The sequence below is a fragment of the Dasypus novemcinctus genome (assembly GCF_030445035.2).
Source record: "Dasypus novemcinctus isolate mDasNov1 chromosome 19 unlocalized genomic scaffold, mDasNov1.1.hap2 SUPER_19_unloc_1, whole genome shotgun sequence".
Lineage (NCBI taxonomy): Eukaryota > Metazoa > Chordata > Mammalia > Cingulata > Dasypodidae > Dasypus > Dasypus novemcinctus.
In genome coordinates, this window is record NW_026688134.1 from 207,330 (window position 1) to 235,285 (window position 27,956).

General features: G+C 48.6%; 2 protein-coding genes across 2 annotated transcripts; both read left to right on the plus strand.

The window, feature by feature from the left end:
- Positions 1-6,202: 6,202 nt before the first annotated feature.
- On the plus strand, positions 6,203-9,889 carry LOC131277426 (uncharacterized). The gene is made up of 5 exons (XM_058292446.1): positions 6,203-6,326; positions 7,062-7,107; positions 7,713-7,773; positions 8,050-9,074; positions 9,393-9,889. The coding sequence occupies exons 4-5, from the start codon at positions 8,633-8,635 to the stop codon at positions 9,854-9,856; spliced, it is 906 nt and encodes a 301-aa protein (XP_058148429.1). The 5' UTR covers positions 6,203-6,326; positions 7,062-7,107; positions 7,713-7,773; positions 8,050-8,632; the 3' UTR covers positions 9,857-9,889.
- Positions 9,890-22,692: 12,803 nt separating this feature from the next.
- LOC131277427 (uncharacterized) lies at positions 22,693-26,379 on the plus strand. The gene is made up of 5 exons (XM_058292447.1): positions 22,693-22,816; positions 23,552-23,597; positions 24,203-24,263; positions 24,540-25,564; positions 25,883-26,379. Exons 4-5 carry the CDS (start codon positions 25,123-25,125, stop codon positions 26,344-26,346), a joined length of 906 nt encoding a protein of 301 aa, XP_058148430.1. The 5' UTR covers positions 22,693-22,816; positions 23,552-23,597; positions 24,203-24,263; positions 24,540-25,122; the 3' UTR covers positions 26,347-26,379.
- Positions 26,380-27,956: the final 1,577 nt, after the last annotated feature.

The window sequence follows — 27,956 nt, forward strand, 5'->3', positions numbered from 1 at the left end:
TCAAGGAGGCCCAGGGTTTGAACCGTGGATCTCCCATGTGATAGCCAGAGGCCCAATCCATTGGACCAGGTCCGCTTCCATCATATGCTTTTTACTGTTATTGCTTCCTGTTCCTGTTAATTTCTATTTTATGAGGAAATTCTTAAAGTATGCCACCATTTCTACCAATTTTCCAGAATTCAATCATTCATCTTTGAAAGATAGTTGTTTGTTAAACAATTTTAATTGAAAATTTCCTTATTGTTAGCTTTTGAAAGAAATCATACATCTCAATTTAAATTTTGGCAATGCTTCGGTCTTCTCTTTCACTTTCTTATGTTTTGGTTCCACTATGATGTGAATAGAAATAAAGTTTTGAACTCATTTTGCTTCTGAAAGCTGAGAATTCTTTTAATTTTTTTACACTTCTTAAAGTTAATAGATCACAAAGAATGTTATATTTAAAAAGATATAAAAATATGAGGTTCCCATATACCCCACTCCTCACCTCCCCCACTCCATCATTTTTTAAATTGTATGGTTTTGAAGCTATATACCTCACAAAAAAAGTTACATTAAAAAATATCGGACAAAGAAACAAGACGCAGCAAATAGACACCAAGAACAGACAACCAGGGGAGGGGGGGAAATTAAATAAATAAATAAATCTTTAAAAAAAAAAATCAGTGCGGCAGACTTGGCCCAGTGGTTAGGGTGTCTGTCTACCACATGGGAGGACCACAGTTCAAACCCCAGGCCTCCTTGACCCATGTGGAGCTGGCCCACGTGCAGTGCTGATGCAGGCAATGAGTGCCCTGCCTTGCAGGGTTGTCCCCCACATAGGGGAGCTCCTCGCTAAGCAGTGCACCACGTAAGGACAGCCGCCCAGCGGGAAAGAAAATGAGGCCTGCCCAGCAATGGTGCGGCACACAGGGAGAGCTGATGGGACAAGATGACTCAACAAAAGAGACACACATTCCCATGCCATTGACAACAACAGAAGAGGACAAAGACGACGCAGCAAATAGACACAGAGAACAACCGGGGTGGGGGGGGAAGAGGAGAGAAATAAAAAAATAAATAAATCTTCAAAAAAAAAATGAGGTTTCCGGATCCCCTCAACCCCCCCACGCCACTCCTCCCACACCAACAACCTCCTCCATCATTGTGACACAGTCATCGCACTTGGTGAATACATGGTGGAGCACTGCTGCACTATATAGATAATAGTTTACCCTGTCGTTCACACTCTCCCCTAGTATGTTCACTGGGTTATGGCAGGATACATGAAGTCCAGCACTTGACCCTGCAATATCATTTAGGACAACTCAAAGTCCCAAAAATGCCCCCACACCACATCTCTTCTTCCCTCGCCCTGCCCTCAGCAACTACTGTGGCCACTTTCTCCACCTCAATGCTATGATTTCTTTTATTACTAGTCACGATAGTTTTACAGTAGAATATCAGTAAGTACACTCTAATCCATATTTTATTCCTCCATTCTGTGGACCCTAGGATGGTGATATCCACCCCACCTCTAGATCAAGAGGAGGCTTAGATTCCACATGGATGATGGATGCAATTCCTCTGCTTGCAGTTGTTGGCACTCTTGGTTACCTGGTTGGCCATCTTCACCTTCCTGGTAGCTGACCTGGTAAGTCCAAAGAACCAGAGATTAGGAGTGGCAACTCTGCTGAGGTTCAGGGCCCAGTTGGCTCATGGGCAGTCCAGAGATTCAAATCCCCTGAGTATACACCAACCCTAGCACCAACCACAGGTTCACTAAAAGTGACAGAAGAGGTATGTGTAAGAAGGTCACATCTGAGTCCAGCTACATCATAGTCAGGAGCACAAATTCCAACGTAGGGCCCTCTGACATAGCACAGAACTGCAAATCCATCGGCCATGACCATATATACCTGTGGATTTCCATAGCCTTCAGGAGAACCAGCACCTAGGGTTGTACCTACTTTGGTTGTCTCTGGGGTCCTGCTGAAGTGTGCTTAAGCATGACCCCTCTGATGACCTCCTGACTCTCTTTGTAAGACTCTTAGCCATATGAATTCCTTTGCCTTTGCCATTTCCCCCTTTCATTCAAGGTCAAAAAGCAATTTTTACACTTGTTCCAACATGTAGGCTGAGATATTCTGTTGGTCTGAGTTGACCCTTTTATCCAAGGTCTCTCTCTAGTTGCATCACCAGTTAGTGATTGGTAGTAATCCCTCAGTGGCAGGGAGGCTCATCCCCGGGAGTCATGACCCATGCTAGGGGGAAGGTAATGCATTTATACGCTGAGTTTGGCCACATTTGACAACAGGGAGGCTCTCAGGAGGTAATTCTTAGACACCCTGTAGCTCTAGGCCTAGTTTACTACCTCAAGTAATGAAGATTGTCACTGTGGGTCCTGAGTGGAGGGGGAGAGAGGTGCAGAATAGATGGAAGCAGGACAACTTGGCAGCAATGGAAGTGCTCCACAAGATCATGCAATGATGGACATAGGGCATGTTAACTTACACCAAAAGTGTATAAAAGTCTATAAGCTAAAATGTAAACCATAATGTAAATCATAAGGAAGCTAAAAATTTAGAAATTTGTACAGTCTAAAATATAAACCATAATGGAAACCAAAATGGAAACATGTTTGATAGCTATGTTTCAAAATCTGTACATCAGCTACAGAAAATATAACATGAACATGTAAAAAGATCATTGCTGGGGAAAGGGGAAAAGGGTTTGATGTTGGCTATATGGGAGCCCCCTATACTGTGTATGTGAATGACTATGATCTAAAACTTTTTTGAAGACAAAATTAAAAAACTAGGAAAAAAAAAAAAGGATGCAGACACTGAGGAAGAAATGAAAGAAAGTGCCTTGCCACTGTACATACAGGGTAACAGCTATTAGAGTGATGAAAATCAAAATGTTTGAAAAAAAGCTTTATAATATTTTTCATTTTATTAATACAACCGTTAATTTTTACTTTATTGTAGCATTTCTAACTTGTTATGTATTCTATTTCTAAACTTTAAACCCATCACTATATTTCATTTTGCTATTAATTGAAATTGGCAATATATTAGGCTTCATTGTTGTGAAGTTTTGGACCACAGAGAGGTTCAGCTCTGGCAGGGGAGGAACACTGGTGTGGGGTGTTATTGATGGGGGGGCACGTGACTGGGGGGTAGTTCTCCAGGGCATGTGTAGAGGGGACATAAAAGAGTTCTGATATATGTTGGGTATTTTTATAGTAGTTAGAATTACAAACATCAGCTGAGGGAGTGCTGAGTTCCTACCCAGGGGAGCTCTGTCACATTCCCCAATGGAACAACAATAATCCCCAAGTGTAACGGCAAAGACCAACAAAGAAGAATGGTCCAAACTACGGGACATTGTAGATCCCCCCAGGGCCCACTGGATGGAATGTGGGAGAGTGTGGGCTATGATGTTGACCATTGACTATGGGGTGCAGCGATGCCCAGAGATGTACTTACCAGGTGCAAGGGATGTGTCATGATGATGGGAGAGAGTGTTGCTGTGGGGGGAGTGGGGGATGGGGGCGGTGGGGTTGAATGGGACCTCATATTTTTTTAATGTAATATTTTTTTAAAAATGAATAAAAAAAATAAAGTCCTTTGTAAAATAAATAAATAAACACATTACTTAAATATTAAAAAAAAAAAAAAAGAAGAATGGTCCAATCATGAGCCGTTGATACTGATGACTATGCTTATGAGCCTGTGTACCTGAAATATAAAGGAGGCCTAGAGCTGAGAATTCTTTTTAAACTCTTTAAGCATGCTTACTTTGTATACTGATTCTGTATTAGTCACCCAGAAGGGTGCTGGTACAAAATACCAGAAACGGGTTGGTTTTTATAAAGGGTATTTATTTGGGGTAGGAGCTTACAGATACCAGGCCATAAAGCAAAATTTACTTTCCTCACCAAATTCTGTTTTCATGTGTTCGAGCAAGATGGCTGTGGATGGCTGTGAGGGTTCAGGCTTCCTGGGTTCCTCCCTTCCAGGGCCTTGCTTCTCTCTGGGTTCAGGGTTCCTTTCTTCCCAGGGCTTGCTTCTTCCTGAGCTCAGCATTCCTCTCTTCCTGGGGCTGGCTTCTCTTTCCTCTGTGAGTATATGTCCTGGGGCCCCTGCTGAAGGCTTCAGCATCAAACTCTAACATCATAAACCATTAACACTGTCCTTTGCCATGCCTTTGATCTGTGAGTCCCCACCCACCAAGAAGCAGGGACTCAGTGCCCTAATGACATGGCTGAATCAAAGCCCTACTCATAACTTAATCATGCCCAGGTACAGACCAGATTACAAACATAATCCAATATCTACTCTTGGAATTCATAACCATATCAAACTGCTCCAACTTCATCCATTTCTAGTATCTCCAGTTCATACTTAATTTCTGCTGCTTGCTCAAAGTCTACTTTCAATCTTGCTCAGGGTAAATGGTTTGCTCATCTATTTTCTAACTGTAAAATATGAGCAATATGTTTTTTAACTTTAGGAATCTTCAGAAGATGTCTAAAGGTGATTTGACTTGGTTTCTGCCAGATGCTATGGACTCAACAATTTGGATGGATTTTCATGCTCTTTCTTTCATTGGGATCCTCATTCTGAGAGAATGGTATAATTCAAATGTTTGGATTATCTGAGGGAGAGGCTACAGTTATACATTATTCAGGAAGGTTTTGATAGTAATTATCAAGTTCCCACCAAGTACCAACAAAAGCTAGATGTTTCATTCACTTGGGCATCACCTAAATTTGTCTAAGTCCCTCTTTTCAATTAAAGACAAAGACCTTTTGCAGCAGATATGTGACATTTTGATTACATGGGATTACATATCCAGCTCCTCCCATTAGCCAAGTTGCAAGGCAGTTCCTCAGTGGGGCTCACATCCAGTAAACCACTAGGACCATGCATTGGGCACAATTCCAAGGCTAACTGGACGCAGTGTGGTCTCTCCATTCTAGTTCCAGTCATAAGTTTAATACTCTTTTGATTTTCATTGCTGAAATTTTTGTAGTGGTGACTGCTGTAGTCCATTGAGGATTTATTCTAAGTTCCAGAGAGCTCAGAAGTATTTTTCAAAATGGGCTCAATCTAAATAATCGGGCATTGTGATATTTTCAAGTGGGAGGCCATTTCTGAATGCCTTGCCATCTTAAACTGCATTTTAATTGTAAGAATTTTTGAAAAATAGTCTCTGACAATTTTGGTGAAATCATGGTTCTATGCTTACCCTAGTATGAGTGGGAAATGATTGTTCTCAGTATGCTAAATTTGTATAAATATAGTCATTTTTCTAATACTTGATTTTAATCTAATGTTATCCTTCAATACATTAAAATTTTAATCATATTAATTAAGTGAAACATTAAATGGCAAGTTTTCTGAAGAGACTTTAATGAAAAACCAAGAACCCTCCTGAAGTCAAGGGAGAGTAAATACAGGAACATGGCTTGAACTGTAAGTTCCCTGGGTAAAGACACCGATGGGAAAGTTTATACTGGAGAAAGCTGGTGGAGAAAAGATCTGCCAGGTCTGGTAAATTCTCTACCTAAAAGAAAAATCTGACCAAAAACATTACCAAACAGAAATATTTAAACCCAAATTTCAGTAGTGATCATGGGGAGAAACTCTGATATATGTTAGGGTATTTCACACACACTCACATACAAAGAAACAAGCAAGCAAACAAACAAACAAAAAACAAGCCACTAGGCTTGAGAGAAGAGGAGTCTCTAGGTGTAAATCAAGAGTTTTGGCAAAATTCCTGGGAGAAAGTCACATTGTCAAAGGCCATGATGGAATTGGTGAATTAGTACACTGGTCAGTATATATTTCTGCCCAGAGTGAAATGGAAAATTACACTAAAAGTATACCAATGAAGTGAGTTAAGTGTGTATTTGTAAAATAGGAAGCCACAGAAAACTATGGAGAGAACAAGAGGATGAGGAAGGGTGTTGGTGGGGTCTGAGGGGAACAAGGGGGGATGGGCTGTGGGGACACCTTCCTCTGGTCATCCCCTCCCCCACCAACTGAACCACTGTGACTGTTTGAAGCCCTGTGATGTCACCTCAGAACTCTAGGCTGAAATGTGCTTGCTCAGGGCCAGTTGCCTGAGGCAGCGATTGCGTATGCAGTATGGAGGCATTGCTGTTCGTTCTAATTCTGTTCAGTACCCTGTGGCTGAGCGAAAGCACAGCCACAGCGGTACTCGGATCTCTCTTCTTCCTCTTCCTTGGAGTGGGGCTCTTCACCATCTTGGCCCACTCTAAGAAGAGGAAGGTGAAATTTCGGAGAGTCCAGCGACACCTGGACTTGAGTGAGGTAAGGGACCCTGGGATCAGTTAATGGTCGAGACTCACTGTTTTTGCCTATCCCACTTCTCACTTTCTACACCCATTATGTAGGCCCAGAGGGGCACCTTAGTAATAACCTCTCACAGAGAAGAGCCTATCATCTAGGGAGCAGGTAGGGGAAGGCTATTTTGAAGTGGGGCAACTGTTTCATTTCAAAACTCATAAATCGTCCATGTGGGTGTGGCAGAGGGCTCCAGGATAAATTCAGTCATACTTGGTGGCAACGGATTGTAAGTTTTAAGAAGTTCAGGGTATTCAACTAAAGGCAGTCTCTCAACACTTGCTCACTCTTCATATACCTCAGCAGGTTTCCCTTGGAGAAGCGGGTTCCATGTGGGAAGGTTGGTGTGGAGAGCAGTGCTGAGCCCTGGGAAGGCTCAAGGACATGTTCTTGTCCAAGTTGGGATATCAGGGACCAGCAGCCTTCTGTGAGGCCACACTTGCTCCTCTAGAGTGCAGATTCTGTGTCCTCTTCATAAGAAGGCTCTTCTCAAAAAAGACTCCACTAACAATCAATTGATAGCTCATCCAGAAAAAAATGTGTCATTCAAAGATGAAAAGATAATCATTGGAATTAACTCCCTAAAAAGGTTTAGCAGACTAATACAAGGGATACGTTATTGATGGGTAGGGTTCTGAAGGTTTCCTTGAAAAGACAGAGATTGTATCCCATGAGATCCTATCTTCTTTTTTGGTTTGACAGTGTCAGCGCAGAGGCAGGAGAATCGAGGAAAAGGGTGAATTAACAGGTAAGGTTCTGTTCTCCCAACACACCTGCTCCAAGGGTGAACCAAAGCCTCAATCCTGCACAGCCAAAGTCACCTTCCTAGTCTGAGCCTGTCAAAGTTGTTAAAGACCCTCTCAGAGAGCAGAGGTCCCAGAGGCCATGAACACAAGGAAGACTCTCAGACCTTGGGACACTCTCACATCCTCCACACATCCTGACAAACAGAGAGGGAAGGGGCTGGACATACAACATGTGTGCGATACAGTGCAACAAATCTTGGTGGAATGGGAAAGCAGGAATTGTGTGGCCTGCTAGGGGCAAAGAGTTTAAGTGCACTAAACCTGAGATTCCTCCCGTGAAATAGCTTTTTTTGCAGGGAATGAACAGGCTATGTGTAGGGATCACATGATACAATTCGTGGGAAAGTCCTTGAGAAATAATTGCCCATGAAGCGTGTGTGAGCCCCTCCATTGTTTCCCGTGACCATTGGACATGATCTCCCCATTCTTGGAGCTCCTAGAATCTATTTCTCTAGAAGCCTCACCCAACAGGCTATGGCATGCAGCCCCAGAGCAGGTGTTTTCCTCCTGCCCTCACCACCTGTAACCTAGTCTCCTGATTTCCCAGCTTGGAGAGCTTGCCAGGGAGGCGCCGTGGGGACACCAGGTGTGAGTCCTCCTCGGAAAAGGTGATTCCTGTTTATTCCCTCTTTCCTGCTCCCCCTCCTGAGCATGGCCTGTGCTCTCCAGGTTCCCAGAGCACTCTCACGTGGATAAGAGATGGGACCATAGAGATGAACAATGCACAGGAAAGCTGTGGGCATTGGGTCAAATGTCTACAAGAAACCCTGGGACATAAGCAATCAGTTTGGATGGAGGCAGCAGCAGCCCCTCCCCGGCCAGGCCTGCTAGGGCTCCCTGCCCCCTTCTTCCTCTGACTAAAGCCTCTGATTTCTTTCCTGCAGCCCCCTGCGCAAGGAACCTGGACCGGCCAGACACAGTCGCGTCACCTGTCACCCGTGGGCCTTTCCACCTCCCCGGGATGACCGCCCGCCAAAGGGGGACCGTGTGGAGGGTGCTGCTCCATCTGGGACCCCTTTGGTGGCCTGGTGTCTGGCCGCCAGGCGACCTCCACACCCACAGAGTGACCCGCCTGTGAGATCTCTGGCAGGGTCCTCTGGGAGACTTGCCTCTGGCGGCCCACTCTTCCCTCCAGGGGCACAACCACCTGCCCCTCTGTGGGAGGCCCCAGCAGCACTGCTGGGGGTGAGAACCTCCCTCCAGGTGGTGTCTGGGGAAGCCCACCCTCCCTTTGCAGGCACCATCCTGGTCCTTTCATTTCCTTCCTCCTTCCCTCCCTTTTACTCCTTCCCCCCTTATTCCACCCTGACCACCCCCTCCTCCCCACCACTGGCCATTTCCCTCTTTCCACAATCCTCTCTGGCACTGCCCCCCATATTCCCAACCTTGTTTTTGACCTTTACCCCGAGCCCACTCACCCCTGCATCCTGGCTTCCCCCACCCCGCCCCTCTTTTACCGTCTTCCCAATGTTCCTCTCATCCCCACCGGCAGCTCTTCCATCTCTGCCCCAGGTGGCTTGTGGCCCATTCCACCTGCCAGCCCTCTGTTCCTCCCTTTCCTCCCCCACAACCCTGTCCTGCTCCCTGCCCCTGCGCACCCCTTCCCTTGCCTTGCCTTGCCTCTCCCCTCTGCCCTCTGTGCCTTCAGAACATCTACAGAGGGCATGGGCAAGAGGCATCCCTGCACCCCACCCTTGTGCCCTCTCCCTCCCCTTAATTCAGCCCAGTGAAATCAGGGCCAATCCTAGGCTGTGCAGGGGTGTCCTGGGCACTCACCCTCTACCCCTGACCCCTGCACACATGGCTGCTGCTGCTACAACTTCAAGCAGCACAACTAACCCCCTGTCCATTGGGGTGGACATAGAGCCAGAAGTCCAGGCCAGCCCAGTGGACTTAAACCTGGAATCAGGTACGTTGGCTTCTGGGGCCTCTCAGGCCATGCCCAGGGAGGAGCCAGTGGGGGCCTGGCCACTTCTCAGTTGGAGGGTCCTGGAGGGAGACCAGGGAGAGCCACCTGTGGCAGGAGGACTTCTCTTAGCCCTCCGTACAAAGAAGCACTATAATCGGACCACGTTCCAGCCACTTCTCCAATTGGGGAACAATCTAAAGTCCTCCTTAGAAAACGTCCACCAGAAAAAGGGCTGAGGGATCCCCAAGGCCAAGGGAAGAGAAGCCCCTCACCCAGATCAGAGATTTTCCTGACACCCTTTCTTGATGATCCCATCAGGCCTGGAAAAAACACAGGATTTCCAGGAACCCAGAGGAAACAACATCGTACGGAGGGCCCTTCGCTGGATTACACACCGGAAAAAGACCAAGGGGCAGGAAGGACCCCCAAAGGGAGCAAAAGGAAGACCAGCCCCTGGGATGTCCCCACGCACCAGAGAAAAAGAATCTGAATCCAGCTGCTCCCGAAAGGGAGCTTTAGCTGCACCAAATGCACTCCCTGAACCTCAGGCTGGACCTGGGGGGGACTGGGGCCTCAGAAAGAAGCCACGGAAACCCCACCCCAGAAAAGTCCGCTTTGAGGCTTCCTCAGAGTGTCTCATTTATTATCCTGACTCTGCCCCCTGTGAGCTCCTGCCAGACGCAGTGGTTTGCCATGACAAAGTAAAAAACCCAGAACATTCGGGGAGACATTTCAAATGGGGGAAACTGTGCTGCATAGGGTGTTTCCCACACATGAACTAATGTGTTCTAGAAATAAAGTTATTCTTCCTTCAAGCCGCTGCTTTTCATGATAATTTGTTATTTCTCCAACAATTCACACACCAAGCACTAACCAACGGAAACAGCAAAATGCCACAGTAGCTCAAAACTCCCTTACAGTTTGGTAATGTAATCTGAGAATTACCCCCAACTGAGAATTCTTAAATGTGACTTTTGAGCGGGTGGTGAGTCAAGCCCAAGGCAACACATTCCTCTTGCCCAAAATGCGTCATCCATGGCAGCAATGTCTCCAGGTATTGGCAGGTTACTAACACTTTTATATAGCATCTAAGAAACTTTGTGCTTGATTTTTTTGAAAGAAATTTTCCCACACAACAGGGATGATGGAATGCCAGGGTGTCAGGAGCTAAGTGGCAGCACTTGACAAAGACCAAGTAGGCGTGGCTAGTGTAATGACCCTAGACTCAAAGCAGCAGTCGCAAGAGTCTGCCCTGCAGAAACCTATGATATTGGGTAGGGGATTGTGGGATATGTGTAAGTGAAATAGAAAATCTACTCAATCCTTTCCTGATTTGTATAAGAGAAGGATTTTAGATCAAGTGCCAAAAAACAGAGTCATGCCCCCTCAGTCAATTCCAAAATCAGGATCATTTACAGACCTGGAAACCCTGACTGAAGGGATGCCCGGGTCTTCTTCAGATAGCACCCTGCTATGCTTCCCCCTTTTATACTGTTCATCTTCCTCCCAGCTTTCCCCATGAGAAAAGGAAATGATCAGACACTCAGGGATTATTGGACACTGACTCAGAACTGACATTAATTTTGAGGCCCAAAATATCCCTGTGACCCCAATCTGAACATGCATTTGGGTCAACCAAACTGGGCCATGTGGCTGCCCCGAGGTGGCTTTGTTTGGTTTGCTTGTTTGTTTTTATTGTTTCAGGAGCACCAGGAACCAAACCAGGACCTTTCCTGTAAGGCAGGGGCTCAAGCACTTGAGACACATCCACTCCCAAACCAAGATTTATTTGACATATACACAGAATGTCGCTCCCTGTTGGTGGGTTTCTGTTCCTGTGTTTTCAAAGTAAACAGCTGCAGGAACTCTCTCTGCTGTCTGTGGTTGTGCATCTTCCCCTCTCACCCTGAGCTGTCCCCAGGGCACGGGTTCCCTTCGCCCCACCCCACCCACTGCAGCTTCAGGCAGCTGTGCCTTACTAGCTTCTCAAAGCCCTTCATGTGGCAGGCGAGGGCATCATGGCACCTTGCCTCACCACTTGTGAACCCAGAGGTCCCTGACTAGAGCACGGTGTGCACCCTGGTGTCCTGAATCACTTTGTGTCCCCTGTCTGGCCCTGGGGACAAACTGGGGACCTCACCCAGACATCTTCTGCTGGCCTCCAGGGAGGATGTTCATGTGGCACCCCCCCAAATAAAGTGCCCCCAGGGGTCAGGTGTGCCTCCCAGCATCTCTGTGGGGCTCCAGGACCACCCCACCTGGAAAGTAGGTGTTGTTCTCCTCACGCAGTGCCCACATCCACCTCCCCCCCAGTGCCATCACCCAGCACCGCGTCCAGAACCCAACAGGTGCTGAGAAGGTTCAGGAGGGAATCCTCCCAGCTTCACATCCCTCCAAGGCGTTGCCAGTCAGGTCTGGAGATGCGGTGTGGCCAAGAACTGGTACAGAACCCGGATGACAAGGCCAAGAGCCCACACTCCACCCTGGGGATGGGGCTGGATGCCCCAGGACCTGCCCTGGCAGACGTGTGTGAATGGTGGGCTTGAGCCAGGGTATGGGGCTGGGACAGGGAGGTGCCTCTAGGTGAAGCGGGTGACAAGAGGGGTGCCTGGGGGTCAGGAAGGAGAAGAGGACCCATGTACATACACATGTGGCTGAAGACAGCTGCTGGGGGGGCCCCATGCAGGCATCTAGCCAGAGACCAGGGATCTGGTCCAATGTACCAGCAGTTCCCAGAGGAGTTTCCAAAAACACTGAGTGTTAGCACATGAAGAAAGAGTGCCGTGGCCATAGAATTGTGGGAAACTCTCAGGAAAGCTAGGCAGGTGTTTTCCAGTAGGCAAAAATGGGCTCCGTGCAGGACACGCTCAGGGAGTGGGTCATGGGGCACACGGGCAGAGAAGGGGAAAGGCCCAGAGCAGGGGTCACAATTCGTCCTGAAGCCCCTCCCATCTTACCACTCCAAACTATTCCTGGCCCTCTCCTTTCCCCCCCCCCCCCGCGGTGTCTGAGCCCCCACGCCCCATTATCCCATCAGGCAGCCATCCAGCCTCCTCTCCGACCTCCCCCAAGTGGCAGCTCTCACTCAGTGGCCAAACAAAAGCAAGAACACAGACCTGTGACTTCCCAAACTCCTCGCCTCTCTGTGAAGGTTCCAGAATGCTCCATGCATGTTTCCACCGGTTCCCTGCCCGGCACGTTCTCCCAGTGAGTGTCTACTCCCTGGTGGCACCTCTGCTCCCGCTGAGGCTCCCCTTTGCCAGGCCAGACAGCCTCACCCTGAAGTGGCATTGCTGATGGACTGAGGCGAGTGGTCCCTGGCCCAGTCCTGGCCCTGGTAGGAGGGAAGGAACGCAACGTGGCTCCTGCCTGCACTTTCTGCCCCCTTGGGAACTCGGGCTCCTTCTCATGCCCCTTGAACTAAGCAAGAGGCCCAGCAAGATTGCCCAGCAGCAGGTGGCTGACAGAGAACAGCCCCAACTGTGGGGAGCAGGGGCCTAAGTGAGGGTGACTGTCAGTGGCAGCTCAGACTTGCCAGCCCCAAGGTCAGGGGGCCCAAGGAGTCCTGAGGATTGGAAAATGGTCCCATCATGCATCATCTTCACACCTAAGCCACATGGAGTTTTTGGGTTGAAGTTTTGCTCCAAAGAAACCAATTTTGGGTGAGATGGTGTTATGGGGTGAACTGCATCCCCCCAGAAGACACATTCAAGCTAACTCCCAGTCCTGGGAAAGGAGACTTATTTGGAAATTGGGTCTTTGTGGATATGATTCGCTAAACTGAGGCAAACTGGAAGTGAGAGAGCCCTGATCCAAAAGGGCTGGTGGGCTCATAGCAAGAGGGAGAATGGACACAAATGGACACTGGGGAGATGACCACATAATGACAGAGTGGAGAACCAAGGATTGCCACCACCACCAAGAAGCCTCCACGCAAAGGATTCCAGGGTCCTGCCTACAGGGCCAAGACCACGGATCTCTGCTAATAAGTCCCCAGTTGGTGGCATTTGGATGCCACAGTCCTGGGAGGCTGAGATGGATGGACATCTCAGCTTGTTTGTCCAGCACCTGGACAAAAATTCCTCCCTTTGACACTCACTGGCCTGTCCCCTTCCAGCTTCCCCAAAGATAGCCATGTGGGCCTCAGGGTGGCCAGCTGGCCGTGAGGTGCTGGTGGCTGGGGAGGCAGACGGGGCTATGCCCACCCCTTCTGGACTCACTGGTGTCCCCCACGAAGACCAGCTCCAGGCCTAACCCAGGTCCCATAGGCGCGAACCCACCTGTGAGTAGAGCGGCGGCTTGCTCGGTCGGTACAGGTGGGGTCTGGCTGCGGACGAGGGGTCGGTCCAGCTTTGGACGAGGGGTCGGTCCCGCTTGGGACGAGGGGTAGGTCCCACTTGGGACGAGGGGTCCGTCTCACAGGGGTTGCGCGGTTCGGCTGACGGGGTCGCCCGGCAAAGCCAGCGATGAAGGGGTCGCCCGGAGAAGCAGGCGACGAACTGGGGACAAGGGAGGCCAGGCCCTTGTCGGGGGCTCAGGACTGGAGGGCGCATGGCAGAAAAACTACCATGGAGACAAGGTAAACACACAAGTCCACTTTATTGAGGGAGAGGCAACAGTTTTATAGGGGCTGGGGAAGGCTGATTGGTCGAAGCCACACCCTGTTCTGATTGGTTGCCGGAGAAAGGTCAGTGGGTGGTACTGGATGGGGGAGGGGTGGTGATTAGGGATTGGCTGTTGCTGTTGCTGGGGGAAGTGGCAGGGTTTAGTGATTGGTGGCTGCTGTTGCTGGGGTAGAGGGCAGACTGGAGTTTCCCGCCCACGCCTGGCTGTTGCTGCTGTCGGGGGGGGGGGGGGCGGGGGAGGGAAAAGGGCAGACTGGAATTTTCCGCCCTGCGCCTGTGCAGGGAGAAAGAAGAAGGGTGCTGCCCCACAGGCATCGTGTGGCGCCATTTGTGAGGAGGGGCGGCCGCGGAAGCATGGCTGCCGAGAAGGGGAGACCCGAGGGCACTCTGCGCCCATGCCGAGTTCCCTTCAGGGTGGCGGTGAGTCCGACCAGCCACCCTATTATGGGGGCAGCGGCTTGGCCTGCCACGGCTGCTCCCCCGCCAGGCCAGCAAACCACACTTCAGCCCGAGGGGTGACCACAGAGTAGGATTTTGGAAGATGTTATTAGTTAACTTGAGGCCAAAGAGAATCGGAAGGGGCCTTGACCCTGTGTGGCTAGGGCCTTAGAGCAGAGGCTCTTGGAAGGAGGCAGATGATGTGTGATGGGCGCAGGAGCAGTCAGGGGACTGGCAGGCCAGAGCTGGAGCCACAGACCGTGGAGAAAGCACCCTTAGGTTTGGCCTTCTGGCCTCGGAAGCAGTGAAAGGCTAGATGCATCCTGCTTGCTCCCCTGTCTGTCGTGTTTGTTATGGCAGCGCAGGCTGAGCTTCGGGGCCAAGCTCGCCTGGGTGATGGCGAGGGTCTGGTTCCCCACCTGGTTGCCAGCAGGGGTCTCCCCTGAGGTAACCAGCTGACCCTGGTGCTTCTGACGTCTGCCACCAGGAGACGCTGTGGGCCTGGGAGCGACCCGGGTGGGGTAACCTATGGACCTGGAGCTGCCCCATGGAGTATTGGTGTTGGGTGGCCTGCACCCACTACCTCAGTTTCCCCTCCTGTGCCCATGCCTGAGGTGATTCCAGTGTCGTGTCAGTGTTATTCATTCCCTAAATATGTGAGGAGGGCTTCCTGTGTCCAGGTGGCATCAGGGATCCTGAGGGACTTAATTCCCACCCCTGGGGAGGGGACATTCTCCTGAAGAGCCCGACAATGATAGGGAGCAGGTGTCATCCCCTCCTGGAGAAGAGAGCAGAGCGCAGTGAGGAGAGGGCCACTGCAGACATGTGGGGAAAGTGATGGCACAGTCAGGGGCCAAGCAGTCACAGCCACCAACCTGTCCTGCTCTGCTCTGAGGCCCCAACGCATGGCGTCCGAGCAGAATGGGGCCCACCAATGTCTGGTGTCAGGGGCACCAGGTGGCTTTGGAGCTGCTCATCCTGCCTGCAGCTTTTCCAAGGCAGGTGAGGGCCACCACAAGTGGCCCCCAGGCCTTGCCCAGAGCCAATGCATTCCATGCCAAGGACATGGAGGGTTCCATGTCCAGAGGTTGGAGCCCAAGTGCCTATGGTGGGGCCACCTCCCCACCACACTGTGGTCCCTCCCTGGGACTGACTGGACACAGGGCTGGGCCCTCAAGGTCAGCAAGCCGTAGCCCCTAGCCCGAGGCTGAGGGTCAAGTCAAGGCTCCTGTATGAAGTAGATGCTGCACAGTCAAGAGACGACAGAGTGTGACTGAGGAGCTGCCCCAGAGTCAGATCTGTGGTCCCAGCTCCCAAGAAGACCCTGCCTGGCAGCCACTGGGCTGCCTCTTGAACCACCCCCTCCCTCAGAAAGGGGATGTCACCTCTCCAAGACATTCTTCCTGCCATCAGCTAATAGACACCTGGGTTGTTTCCAACTTTAAGCAATTGTGAATAATGTCGCTATGAACACAGGTGCGCAGATGTCTGTTCATGTCACTGCTCTCGGTTGTCCTGGGTATAAACCCAGTAGGGGCATTTCCTGGCCATGTGGCACACCTACATTGAAATTCCTCAGGAATTGCCAAACATTCCAAAAAAGATAGGGCCAGCTGACATGGCACTGAATTCTAGAGCCATCTGCCATGACCATAGAATGTATGGGTCTCCGTAGCCCTCAGGAGAACTGGTACCTGGGGTTGTATCTGCTTTGGCTGTTTCTGGGGTTCTGCTGAGGTGTAAGTGTGACCCCTCTGATGACCTGCTGACTCTTTTATGAAGACACTTAGTCATATAAACTCATTTGTCTTTGCCAGTTCCCCCTTTCATTTTATTCAAGGTCAAAAAGCAGTTTTTAATACTGGCGAAGCAACTAGAAAGAGACCTCGAATAAAAGGGTGAACTCAGACCAGCAGAATATCTCAATCTACCTATAATACCAGGATCAAGGGTGGAAATGGAAAGGACAAATGAGTTTATATGGCTATGAGTCTCAAAAAAAGAGTCAAGAGGTTATCAGAGGGGTTGCCCTTATGCACACCTCAGCAGAGTTCCAGGGACAGATATAGTAGATACCACCCCGGGTATTGGTTCTTCTGACGGCTACGGAGACCGACAGGTTCTATGGTCATGGCAGATGGAGTTCAGTGCCATGTCAGTTGGCCCTGCTTTGGAGTTTGTGTTTGTGTGATGGAGCTGGACTCAGATATGATCTTTGTTCACAAGCCTCTCCTGTTACTTTTACTGGAACTATAGTTGGTGCTGGGGTTTAATATATACCCAGGAGACCTGAATCTCTGGACTGACCATGTGATAGCCAGGCCCTGAGCCTCAACAGACTCCAGCTCCTACACTCTGGTTTATTGGACTTACCCCACTCAGCTAACACGGAGTTGAAGAAGGTTAACCATGACACCATGGAGCCAAGAGTGCCTACAACTGGCGGTGGACTTGTCCCAGTGGTTAGGGCGTCCATCTACCACATGGGAGGTCTGTGGTTCAAACCCCGGGCCTCCTTGACCCGTGTGGAGCTGGCCCATATGCACTGCTGATGTGCACAAGGAGTGCTGTGCCACGCAGGGGTGTCCCCCATGTAGGGGAGCCCCACCCACAAGGAGTGCGCCCTGTAAGGAGAGCCACCCAGTGTGAAAGAAAGTGCAGCCTGCCCAGGAATGGAGCCACAGACATGGAGAGCTGACACAACAAGATGAACCAACAGAAAGAAACACAGATTCCCATACTGCTGACAACAACAGAAGCGGACAAAGAGAAGATGCAGCAAATAGACACAGAGAACAGACAACCGGGGTGGGGGGAAAGGGGAGAGAAATAAATAAATAAATAAATAAATAAATAAATAAATAAATAAATAAATCTTAAAAAAAAAAAAAAAAGAGTGCCTACAACTGAAAGCATGATTGCATCCAGCATCCATGTGGAATCTAAGCCCCCTTTGTTACAGATGTGGAGTGGACACAACCATTCCAAGGTCCACAGGATGGAGGAACAGAGTATGGATTAGAGTGGACTTACTGATAATCTATTCATGAACTATTGTGATTAGTAATTGAAGAAAATGTGGCATTGGTGAGGAGAAAGTGGCCATGGTGGCTGCTGGGGATAGGGAATGGGAGGAAGAGATGAGATGTGGAGGCGTTTTCGGGACTTGGAGTTGTCCTGGGTGATGCTGTAGGGACAGTTGCTGGACATTGTATGTCCTCCCATCGCCCACTGAGAGTGTGGACTATGATGTGGACCATTGACCATGAGGTGCAGCGGTGCTCTGAGATGTATTCACCAAATGCAATGAATGTCTCATGATGATGGAGGAGACTGTTGTTATGGGGGGAGGCGTGGGAGGAGGCGGGTGGGGGATATATGGGAACCTCATATGTTTTGAATGTAATACTAAAAAAATGAAGACAAAAAAAATATGAGGTTCCGTACACCACCCATCCCTCAGTGCCACTCCTCCCACACCAACAACCTCCTCCATCATTGTGGCACAGTCATTGCAAGCCGTGAACACATGGTGGAGCACTACTGCAACATATAGATAATAGTTTACCCTGTAGTTCACACTCTCCCCCAGTACATTCACTGGGTTATGGTAGGATAATAAAGTCCAGCATCTGACCCTGCAGTATCATTTAGGACAACTCAAAGCCCCAAAAATGCCCCCACATCACATCTCTTCTTCCCTCTCCCTGCCCTCAGAAACTACTGTGGCCACTTTCTCCACCTCAATGCTACGATTTCTTCTATTACTAGTCACAATAGTTTTATAGTAGAATATCAGTAAGTACACGCTAATCCATATTTTATTCCTTCATTCTGTGGACCCTAGGATGGTGATATCCACCCCACCTCTAGATCAAGAGGAGGCTTAGATTCCACATGGATGATGGATGCAATTCCTCTGCTTGCAGTTGTTGGCACTCTTGGTTACCTGGTTGGCCATCTTCACCTTCCTGGTAGCTGACCTGGTAAGTCCAAAGAACCAGAGATTAGGAGTGGCAACTCTGCTGAGGTTCAGGGCCCAGTTGGCTCATGGGCAGTCCAGAGATTCAAATCCCCTGAGTATACACCAACCCTAGCACCAACCACAGGTTCACTAAAAGTGACAGAAGAGGTATGTGTAAGAAGGTCACATCTGAGTCCAGCTACATCATAGTCAGGAGCACAAATTCCAACGTAGGGCCCTCTGACATAGCACAGAACTGCAAATCCATCGGCCATGACCATATATACCTGTGGATTTCCATAGCCTTCAGGAGAACCAGCACCTAGGGTTGTACCTACTTTGGTTGTCTCTGGGGTCCTGCTGAAGTGTGCTTAAGCATGACCCCTCTGATGACCTCCTGACTCTCTTTGTAAGACTCTTAGCCATATGAATTCCTTTGCCTTTGCCATTTCCCCCTTTCATTCAAGGTCAAAAAGCAATTTTTACACTTGTTCCAACATGTAGGCTGAGATATTCTGTTGGTCTGAGTTGACCCTTTTATCCAAGGTCTCTCTCTAGTTGCATCACCAGTTAGTGATTGGTAGTAATCCCTCAGTGGCAGGGAGGCTCATCCCCGGGAGTCATGACCCATGCTAGGGGGAAGGTAATGCATTTATACGCTGAGTTTGGCCACATTTGACAACAGGGAGGCTCTCAGGAGGTAATTCTTAGACACCCTGTAGCTCTAGGCCTAGTTTACTACCTCAAGTAATGAAGATTGTCACTGTGGGTCCTGAGTGGAGGGGGAGAGAGGTGCAGAATAGATGGAAGCAGGACAACTTGGCAGCAATGGAAGTGCTCCACAAGATCATGCAATGATGGACATAGGGCATGTTAACTTACACCAAAAGTGTATAAAAGTCTATAAGCTAAAATGTAAACCATAATGTAAATCATAAGGAAGCTAAAAATTTAGAAATTTGTACAGTCTAAAATATAAACCATAATGGAAACCAAAATGGAAACATGTTTGATAGCTATGTTTCAAAATCTGTACATCAGCTACAGAAAATATAACATGAACATGTAAAAAGATCATTGCTGGGGAAAGGGGAAAAGGGTTTGATGTTGGCTATATGGGAGCCCCCTATACTGTGTATGTGAATGACTATGATCTAAAACTTTTTTGAAGACAAAATTAAAAAACTAGGAAAAAAAAAAAAGGATGCAGACACTGAGGAAGAAATGAAAGAAAGTGCCTTGCCACTGTACATACAGGGTAACAGCTATTAGAGTGATGAAAATCAAAATGTTTGAAAAAAAGCTTTATAATATTTTTCATTTTATTAATACAACCGTTAATTTTTACTTTATTGTAGCATTTCTAACTTGTTATGTATTCTATTTCTAAACTTTAAACCCATCACTATATTTCATTTTGCTATTAATTGAAATTGGCAATATATTAGGCTTCATTGTTGTGAAGTTTTGGACCACAGAGAGGTTCAGCTCTGGCAGGGGAGGAACACTGGTGTGGGGTGTTATTGATGGGGGGGCACGTGACTGGGGGGTAGTTCTCCAGGGCATGTGTAGAGGGGACATAAAAGAGTTCTGATATATGTTGGGTATTTTTATAGTAGTTAGAATTACAAACATCAGCTGAGGGAGTGCTGAGTTCCTACCCAGGGGAGCTCTGTCACATTCCCCAATGGAACAACAATAATCCCCAAGTGTAACGGCAAAGACCAACAAAGAAGAATGGTCCAAACTACGGGACATTGTAGATCCCCCCAGGGCCCACTGGATGGAATGTGGGAGAGTGTGGGCTATGATGTTGACCATTGACTATGGGGTGCAGCGATGCCCAGAGATGTACTTACCAGGTGCAAGGGATGTGTCATGATGATGGGAGAGAGTGTTGCTGTGGGGGGAGTGGGGGGTGGGGGCGGTGGGGTTGAATGGGACCTCATATTTTTTGAATGTAATATTTTTTAAAAAATGAATAAAAAAAATAAAGTCCTTTGTAAAATAAATAAATAAACACATTACTTAAATATTAAAAAAAAAAAAAAAGAAGAATGGTCCAATCATGAGCCGTTGATACTGATGACTATGCTTATGAGCCTGTGTACCTGAAATATAAAGGAGGCCTAGAGCTGAGAATTCTTTTTAAACTCTTTAAGCATGCTTACTTTGTATACTGATTCTGTATTAGTCACCCAGAAGGGTGCTGGTACAAAATACCAGAAACGGGTTGGTTTTTATAAAGGGTATTTATTTGGGGTAGGAGCTTACAGATACCAGGCCATAAAGCAAAATTTACTTTCCTCACCAAATTCTGTTTTCATGTGTTCGAGCAAGATGGCTGTGGATGGCTGTGAGGGTTCAGGCTTCCTGGGTTCCTCCCTTCCAGGGCCTTGCTTCTCTCTGGGTTCAGGGTTCCTTTCTTCCCAGGGCTTGCTTCTTCCTGAGCTCAGCATTCCTCTCTTCCTGGGGCTGGCTTCTCTTTCCTCTGTGAGTATATGTCCTGGGGCCCCTGCTGAAGGCTTCAGCATCAAACTCTAACATCATAAACCATTAACACTGTCCTTTGCCATGCCTTTGATCTGTGAGTCCCCACCCACCAAGAAGCAGGGACTCAGTGCCCTAATGACATGGCTGAATCAAAGCCCTACTCATAACTTAATCATGCCCAGGTACAGACCAGATTACAAACATAATCCAATATCTACTCTTGGAATTCATAACCATATCAAACTGCTCCAACTTCATCCATTTCTAGTATCTCCAGTTCATACTTAATTTCTGCTGCTTGCTCAAAGTCTACTTTCAATCTTGCTCAGGGTAAATGGTTTGCTCATCTATTTTCTAACTGTAAAATATGAGCAATATGTTTTTTAACTTTAGGAATCTTCAGAAGATGTCTAAAGGTGATTTGACTTGGTTTCTGCCAGATGCTATGGACTCAACAATTTGGATGGATTTTCATGCTCTTTCTTTCATTGGGATCCTCATTCTGAGAGAATGGTATAATTCAAATGTTTGGATTATCTGAGGGAGAGGCTACAGTTATACATTATTCAGGAAGGTTTTGATAGTAATTATCAAGTTCCCACCAAGTACCAACAAAAGCTAGATGTTTCATTCACTTGGGCATCACCTAAATTTGTCTAAGTCCCTCTTTTCAATTAAAGACAAAGACCTTTTGCAGCAGATATGTGACATTTTGATTACATGGGATTACATATCCAGCTCCTCCCATTAGCCAAGTTGCAAGGCAGTTCCTCAGTGGGGCTCACATCCAGTAAACCACTAGGACCATGCATTGGGCACAATTCCAAGGCTAACTGGACGCAGTGTGGTCTCTCCATTCTAGTTCCAGTCATAAGTTTAATACTCTTTTGATTTTCATTGCTGAAATTTTTGTAGTGGTGACTGCTGTAGTCCATTGAGGATTTATTCTAAGTTCCAGAGAGCTCAGAAGTATTTTTCAAAATGGGCTCAATCTAAATAATCGGGCATTGTGATATTTTCAAGTGGGAGGCCATTTCTGAATGCCTTGCCATCTTAAACTGCATTTTAATTGTAAGAATTTTTGAAAAATAGTCTCTGACAATTTTGGTGAAATCATGGTTCTATGCTTACCCTAGTATGAGTGGGAAATGATTGTTCTCAGTATGCTAAATTTGTATAAATATAGTCATTTTTCTAATACTTGATTTTAATCTAATGTTATCCTTCAATACATTAAAATTTTAATCATATTAATTAAGTGAAACATTAAATGGCAAGTTTTCTGAAGAGACTTTAATGAAAAACCAAGAACCCTCCTGAAGTCAAGGGAGAGTAAATACAGGAACATGGCTTGAACTGTAAGTTCCCTGGGTAAAGACACCGATGGGAAAGTTTATACTGGAGAAAGCTGGTGGAGAAAAGATCTGCCAGGTCTGGTAAATTCTCTACCTAAAAGAAAAATCTGACCAAAAACATTACCAAACAGAAATATTTAAACCCAAATTTCAGTAGTGATCATGGGGAGAAACTCTGATATATGTTAGGGTATTTCACACACACTCACATACAAAGAAACAAGCAAGCAAACAAACAAACAAAAAACAAGCCACTAGGCTTGAGAGAAGAGGAGTCTCTAGGTGTAAATCAAGAGTTTTGGCAAAATTCCTGGGAGAAAGTCACATTGTCAAAGGCCATGATGGAATTGGTGAATTAGTACACTGGTCAGTATATATTTCTGCCCAGAGTGAAATGGAAAATTACACTAAAAGTATACCAATGAAGTGAGTTAAGTGTGTATTTGTAAAATAGGAAGCCACAGAAAACTATGGAGAGAACAAGAGGATGAGGAAGGGTGTTGGTGGGGTCTGAGGGGAACAAGGGGGGATGGGCTGTGGGGACACCTTCCTCTGGTCATCCCCTCCCCCACCAACTGAACCACTGTGACTGTTTGAAGCCCTGTGATGTCACCTCAGAACTCTAGGCTGAAATGTGCTTGCTCAGGGCCAGTTGCCTGAGGCAGCGATTGCGTATGCAGTATGGAGGCATTGCTGTTCGTTCTAATTCTGTTCAGTACCCTGTGGCTGAGCGAAAGCACAGCCACAGCGGTACTCGGATCTCTCTTCTTCCTCTTCCTTGGAGTGGGGCTCTTCACCATCTTGGCCCACTCTAAGAAGAGGAAGGTGAAATTTCGGAGAGTCCAGCGACACCTGGACTTGAGTGAGGTAAGGGACCCTGGGATCAGTTAATGGTCGAGACTCACTGTTTTTGCCTATCCCACTTCTCACTTTCTACACCCATTATGTAGGCCCAGAGGGGCACCTTAGTAATAACCTCTCACAGAGAAGAGCCTATCATCTAGGGAGCAGGTAGGGGAAGGCTATTTTGAAGTGGGGCAACTGTTTCATTTCAAAACTCATAAATCGTCCATGTGGGTGTGGCAGAGGGCTCCAGGATAAATTCAGTCATACTTGGTGGCAACGGATTGTAAGTTTTAAGAAGTTCAGGGTATTCAACTAAAGGCAGTCTCTCAACACTTGCTCACTCTTCATATACCTCAGCAGGTTTCCCTTGGAGAAGCGGGTTCCATGTGGGAAGGTTGGTGTGGAGAGCAGTGCTGAGCCCTGGGAAGGCTCAAGGACATGTTCTTGTCCAAGTTGGGATATCAGGGACCAGCAGCCTTCTGTGAGGCCACACTTGCTCCTCTAGAGTGCAGATTCTGTGTCCTCTTCATAAGAAGGCTCTTCTCAAAAAAGACTCCACTAACAATCAATTGATAGCTCATCCAGAAAAAAATGTGTCATTCAAAGATGAAAAGATAATCATTGGAATTAACTCCCTAAAAAGGTTTAGCAGACTAATACAAGGGATACGTTATTGATGGGTAGGGTTCTGAAGGTTTCCTTGAAAAGACAGAGATTGTATCCCATGAGATCCTATCTTCTTTTTTGGTTTGACAGTGTCAGCGCAGAGGCAGGAGAATCGAGGAAAAGGGTGAATTAACAGGTAAGGTTCTGTTCTCCCAACACACCTGCTCCAAGGGTGAACCAAAGCCTCAATCCTGCACAGCCAAAGTCACCTTCCTAGTCTGAGCCTGTCAAAGTTGTTAAAGACCCTCTCAGAGAGCAGAGGTCCCAGAGGCCATGAACACAAGGAAGACTCTCAGACCTTGGGACACTCTCACATCCTCCACACATCCTGACAAACAGAGAGGGAAGGGGCTGGACATACAACATGTGTGCGATACAGTGCAACAAATCTTGGTGGAATGGGAAAGCAGGAATTGTGTGGCCTGCTAGGGGCAAAGAGTTTAAGTGCACTAAACCTGAGATTCCTCCCGTGAAATAGCTTTTTTTGCAGGGAATGAACAGGCTATGTGTAGGGATCACATGATACAATTCGTGGGAAAGTCCTTGAGAAATAATTGCCCATGAAGCGTGTGTGAGCCCCTCCATTGTTTCCCGTGACCATTGGACATGATCTCCCCATTCTTGGAGCTCCTAGAATCTATTTCTCTAGAAGCCTCACCCAACAGGCTATGGCATGCAGCCCCAGAGCAGGTGTTTTCCTCCTGCCCTCACCACCTGTAACCTAGTCTCCTGATTTCCCAGCTTGGAGAGCTTGCCAGGGAGGCGCCGTGGGGACACCAGGTGTGAGTCCTCCTCGGAAAAGGTGATTCCTGTTTATTCCCTCTTTCCTGCTCCCCCTCCTGAGCATGGCCTGTGCTCTCCAGGTTCCCAGAGCACTCTCACGTGGATAAGAGATGGGACCATAGAGATGAACAATGCACAGGAAAGCTGTGGGCATTGGGTCAAATGTCTACAAGAAACCCTGGGACATAAGCAATCAGTTTGGATGGAGGCAGCAGCAGCCCCTCCCCGGCCAGGCCTGCTAGGGCTCCCTGCCCCCTTCTTCCTCTGACTAAAGCCTCTGATTTCTTTCCTGCAGCCCCCTGCGCAAGGAACCTGGACCGGCCAGACACAGTCGCGTCACCTGTCACCCGTGGGCCTTTCCACCTCCCCGGGATGACCGCCCGCCAAAGGGGGACCGTGTGGAGGGTGCTGCTCCATCTGGGACCCCTTTGGTGGCCTGGTGTCTGGCCGCCAGGCGACCTCCACACCCACAGAGTGACCCGCCTGTGAGATCTCTGGCAGGGTCCTCTGGGAGACTTGCCTCTGGCGGCCCACTCTTCCCTCCAGGGGCACAACCACCTGCCCCTCTGTGGGAGGCCCCAGCAGCACTGCTGGGGGTGAGAACCTCCCTCCAGGTGGTGTCTGGGGAAGCCCACCCTCCCTTTGCAGGCACCATCCTGGTCCTTTCATTTCCTTCCTCCTTCCCTCCCTTTTACTCCTTCCCCCCTTATTCCACCCTGACCACCCCCTCCTCCCCACCACTGGCCATTTCCCTCTTTCCACAATCCTCTCTGGCACTGCCCCCCATATTCCCAACCTTGTTTTTGACCTTTACCCCGAGCCCACTCACCCCTGCATCCTGGCTTCCCCCACCCCGCCCCTCTTTTACCGTCTTCCCAATGTTCCTCTCATCCCCACCGGCAGCTCTTCCATCTCTGCCCCAGGTGGCTTGTGGCCCATTCCACCTGCCAGCCCTCTGTTCCTCCCTTTCCTGCCCCACAACCCTGTCCTGCTCCCTGCCCCTGCGCACCCCTTCCCTTGCCTTGCCTTGCCTCTCCCCTCTGCCCTCTGTGCCTTCAGGACATCTACAGAGGGCATGGGCAAGAGGCATCCCTGCACCCCACCCTTGTGCCCTCTCCCTCCCCTTAATTCAGCCCAGTGAAATCAGGGCCAATCCTAGGCTGTGCAGGGGTGTCCTGGGCAGTCGCCCTCTACCCCTGACCCCTGCACACATGGCTGCTGCTGCTACAACTTCAAGCAGCACAACTAACCCCCTGTCCATTGGGGTGGACATAGAGCCAGAAGTCCAGGCCAGCCCAGTGGACTTAAACCTGGAATCAGGTACGTTGGCTTCTGGGGCCTCTCAGGCCATGCCCAGGGAGGAGCCAGTGGGGGCCTGGCCACTTCTCAGTTGGAGGGTCCTGGAGGGAGACCAGGGAGAGCCACCTGTGGCAGGAGGACTTCTCTTAGCCCTCCGTACAAAGAAGCACTATAATCGGACCACGTTCCAGCCACTTCTCCAATTGGGGAACAATCTAAAGTCCTCCTTAGAAAACGTCCACCAGAAAAAGGGCTGAGGGATCCCCAAGGCCAAGGGAAGAGAAGCCCCTCACCCAGATCAGAGATTTTCCTGACACCCTTTCTTGATGATCCCATCAGGCCTGGAAAAAACACAGGATTTCCAGGAACCCAGAGGAAACAACATCGTACGGAGGGCCCTTCGCTGGATTACACACCGGAAAAAGACCAAGGGGCAGGAAGGACCCCCAAAGGGAGCAAAAGGAAGACCAGCCCCTGGGATGTCCCCACGCACCAGAGAAAAAGAATCTGAATCCAGCTGCTCCCGAAAGGGAGCTTTAGCTGCACCAAATGCACTCCCTGAACCTCAGGCTGGACCTGGGGGGGACTGGGGCCTCAGAAAGAAGCCACGGAAACCCCACCCCAGAAAAGTCCGCTTTGAGGCTTCCTCAGAGTGTCTCATTTATTATCCTGACTCTGCCCCCTGTGAGCTCCTGCCAGACGCAGTGGTTTGCCATGACAAAGTAAAAAACCCAGAACATTCGGGGAGACATTTCAAATGGGGGAAACTGTGCTGCATAGGGTGTTTCCCACACATGAACTAATGTGTTCTAGAAATAAAGTTATTCTTCCTTCAAGCCGCTGCTTTTCATGATAATTTGTTATTTCTCCAACAATTCACACACCAAGCACTAACCAACGGAAACAGCAAAATGCCACAGTAGCTCAAAACTCCCTTACAGTTTGGTAATGTAATCTGAGAATTACCCCCAACTGAGAATTCTTAAATGTGACTTTTGAGCGGGTGGTGAGTCAAGCCCAAGGCAACACATTCCTCTTGCCCAAAATGCGTCATCCATGGCAGCAATGTCTCCAGGTATTGGCAGGTTACTAACACTTTTATATAGCATCTAAGAAACTTTGTGCTTGATTTTTTTGAAAGAAATTTTCCCACACAACAGGGATGATGGAATGCCAGGGTGTCAGGAGCTAAGTGGCAGCACTTGACAAAGACCAAGTAGGCGTGGCTAGTGTAATGACCCTAGACTCAAAGCAGCAGTCGCAAGAGTCTGCCCTGCAGAAACCTATGATATTGGGTAGGGGATTGTGGGATATGTGTAAGTGAAATAGAAAATCTACTCAATCCTTTCCTGATTTGTATAAGAGAAGGATTTTAGATCAAGTGCCAAAAAACAGAGTCATGCCCCCTCAGTCAATTCCAAAATCAGGATCATTTACAGACCTGGAAACCCTGACTGAAGGGATGCCCGGGTCTTCTTCAGATAGCACCCTGCTATGCTTCCCCCTTTTATACTGTTCATCTTCCTCCCAGCTTTCCCCATGAGAAAAGGAAATGATCAGACACTCAGGGATTATTGGACACTGACTCAGAACTGACATTAATTTTGAGGCCCAAAATATCCCTGTGACCCCAATCTGAACATGCATTTGGGTCAACCAAACTGGGCCATGTGGCTGCCCCGAGGTGGCTTTGTTTGGTTTGCTTGTTTGTTTTTATTGTTTCAGGAGCACCAGGAACCAAACCAGGACCTTTCCTGTAAGGCAGGGGCTCAAGCACTTGAGACACATCCACTCCCAAACCAAGATTTATTTGACATATACACAGAATGTCGCTCCCTGTTGGTGGGTTTCTGTTCCTGTGTTTTCAAAGTAAACAGCTGCAGGAACTCTCTCTGCTGTCTGTGGTTGTGCATCTTCCCCTCTCACCCTGAGCTGTCCCCAGGGCACGGGTTCCCTTCGCCCCACCCCACCCACTGCAGCTTCAGGCAGCTGTGCCTTACTAGCTTCTCAAAGCCCTTCATGTGGCAGGCGAGGGCATCATGGCACCTTGCCTCACCACTTGTGAACCCAGAGGTCCCTGACTAGAGCACGGTGTGCACCCTGGTGTCCTGAATCACTTTGTGTCCCCTGTCTGGCCCTGGGGACAAACTGGGGACCTCACCCAGACATCTTCTGCTGGCCTCCAGGGAGGATGTTCATGTGGCACCCCCCCAAATAAAGTGCCCCCAGGGGTCAGGTGTGCCTCCCAGCATCTCTGTGGGGCTCCAGGACCACCCCACCTGGAAAGTAGGTGTTGTTCTCCTCACGCAGTGCCCACATCCACCTCCCCCCCAGTGCCATCACCCAGCACCGCGTCCAGAACCCAACAGGTGCTGAGAAGGTTCAGGAGGGAATCCTCCCAGCTTCACATCCC